This window comes from Geospiza fortis, unplaced genomic scaffold (assembly GCF_000277835.1).
Source record: "Geospiza fortis unplaced genomic scaffold, GeoFor_1.0 scaffold1319, whole genome shotgun sequence".
Lineage (NCBI taxonomy): Eukaryota > Metazoa > Chordata > Aves > Passeriformes > Thraupidae > Geospiza > Geospiza fortis.
In genome coordinates this window covers 13,540-15,395 of record NW_005054770.1, presented here as the reverse complement: position 1 = coordinate 15,395, position 1,856 = coordinate 13,540, and the positions used below count along the sequence as shown (strand labels likewise).

General features: G+C 54.3%; 1 protein-coding gene across 1 annotated transcript in view; it reads left to right on the top strand.

Annotated features, from left to right (window-relative positions):
* LOC115949101 (E3 ubiquitin-protein ligase TRIM7-like) overlaps nt 1-1,065 on the top strand; it is a 3,007-nt gene extending 1,942 nt beyond the window's left edge. The window contains exon 5 of the mRNA XM_031065420.1: nt 221-1,065. Within this exon, the coding sequence (XP_030921280.1) occupies nt 221-747 (527 nt within the window). The 3' untranslated portion in view covers nt 748-1,065. The remainder of the gene's footprint in view (nt 1-220) is intronic.
* Nucleotides 1,066-1,856: the final 791 nt, after the last annotated feature.

Here is a 1,856-nt window from a genome sequence, read left to right as displayed (position 1 = left end):
TTATTATTACTTTTATTTTTTAATTTATTATTACTTTTATTTTAGTATTTAATACGATAAAATAAAACAATAAATCAAGCCCCCTGAAACACAGCGCCAACATCCTTCCCCCTTCCCTCACCCTCAGACCCCTGCCAACACCACCACAGCTATTAACAGTATTAATCCAATTAATGCTCTTGCATTAATCACATCACCCCCCCGTCCCATTGCCCTGCAGGCGAGCTCTCCCTGGACCCCGACACGGCCAACCCCTACCTGGTGCTGTCGGAGGACAAGCGCAGCGTGCGGCTGCGCGGGGCCCCCCAGGAGCTGCCGGCGCACCCCAAGCGCTTTGACTACGCCTTCTGCGTCCTGGCCTCCGAGGGCTTCTCCGCCGGCCGCCACTACTGGGAGGTGGAGGTGGGCGACGGGGAGAGCTGGGTGCTGGGCGCCGCTCGCGAGTCCGTGCGCCGCAAGGAGAAGGTCGACTTCGCCCCCGAGGAGGGCATCTGGGCGGTGGGGCTCAACTGGAAGGGCAAGAATTGGGATCAGTACCAGGCGTTCACCTCTCCTGAGACGCCGCTGTCGCTGTGCGAGCGGCCGCGCAAGATCGGGGTGTACCTGGACTACGAGGGAGGGTGGGTGGCGTTCTACAATGCCGACAACATGGCTCCCATCTTCACCTTCACCGCCGCCTTCTCCGAGAGGATCTTCCCGTTCTTCTGGCTCTTCTACGTGGGCTCCTCGCTGTCCCTCTGCAACTGAGCCCCCGTCCCGCTCGCCGGTGGTGTCCCCCCTCTCTCTCCCCCTTGCCATCCTTAGGTTTTCCTTTGCTTCCAAGCAAAACACCCCAAATCCCACCCTTGGATTTTTTCTTTCCTGTTGCAGTTCAAAGTTTTTGAGTCTTTTTACCCTCAGAAATCTTCCTCAGGGGCGCGTTGGTTGGTGAGGGCGTTGGTTGGTGAGGGGGTGGGCTACTTGAGCACCCACCCCCCCCGCCCATTGCTGGTTAAACACCCCTGTAGAGTTCATTGTGTGTTTTTTCTTTGGAGTTGGAGCCTTCCCCGAGAGGATCTTCCCGTTCCTCTGCAGCTGAGCCCCCGCCCCGCTCGCTGGTGGTGTCCCCCCTCTCTCTCCCCCTTGCCATCCTTAGGTTTTCCTTTGCTTCCCAAATCCCACCCTTGGCTGTTCAGGGGGGATTTTTTTTTTCCCTGTTGCAGTTCAAAGTTTTTGAGTCTTTTTACCCTCAGAAATCTTCCTTAGGGGTGTTGGTTGGTGAGGGGGTGGGCTACTTGAGCACCTCCTCCCCGTTGCTGGTTAAACACGCCCTGTAGAGTTCATTTTGTGTTTTATTGCTGGTTAAACACCCCTGTAGAGTTCATTTTGTGTTTTATTGCTGGTTAAACACCCCTGTAGAGTTCATTTTGTGTTTTATTGCTGGTTAAACACCCCTGTAGAGTTCATTTTGTGTTTTATTGCTGGTTAAACACCCCTGTAGAGTTCATTTTGTGTTTTATTGCCCCCATTGCCCCTCATTTCCCTGCTAGCCCCCCCATTGCCCCCCATGTCCCTTTTTGCCTCCTCATCTCTGCCACTGTCCCCCCCCATTCCATCTCCCCTTCTCTCCCCCTAAATTCTGAGCCCCTGGAGTGCCAGGATCCCAGCAGGGGGATTGGGATGTTTGGGGTCACCCCAAAGCTGGGCTGGGGGGGGTTTGGGGAGGGGGTTCTGTGTTCCAGGTGTGATCTTGCCCACTCCCCTCGTGCCCTTCCCCCTGCTGCTGTTCGTGTCCTTTGCCCTGTCACTGTTAGTGGGGAAATAAAAGTTGCTGTGCAAAAAAAAAAAAAAAAAAACAACCCTAAAAAGCAATAATT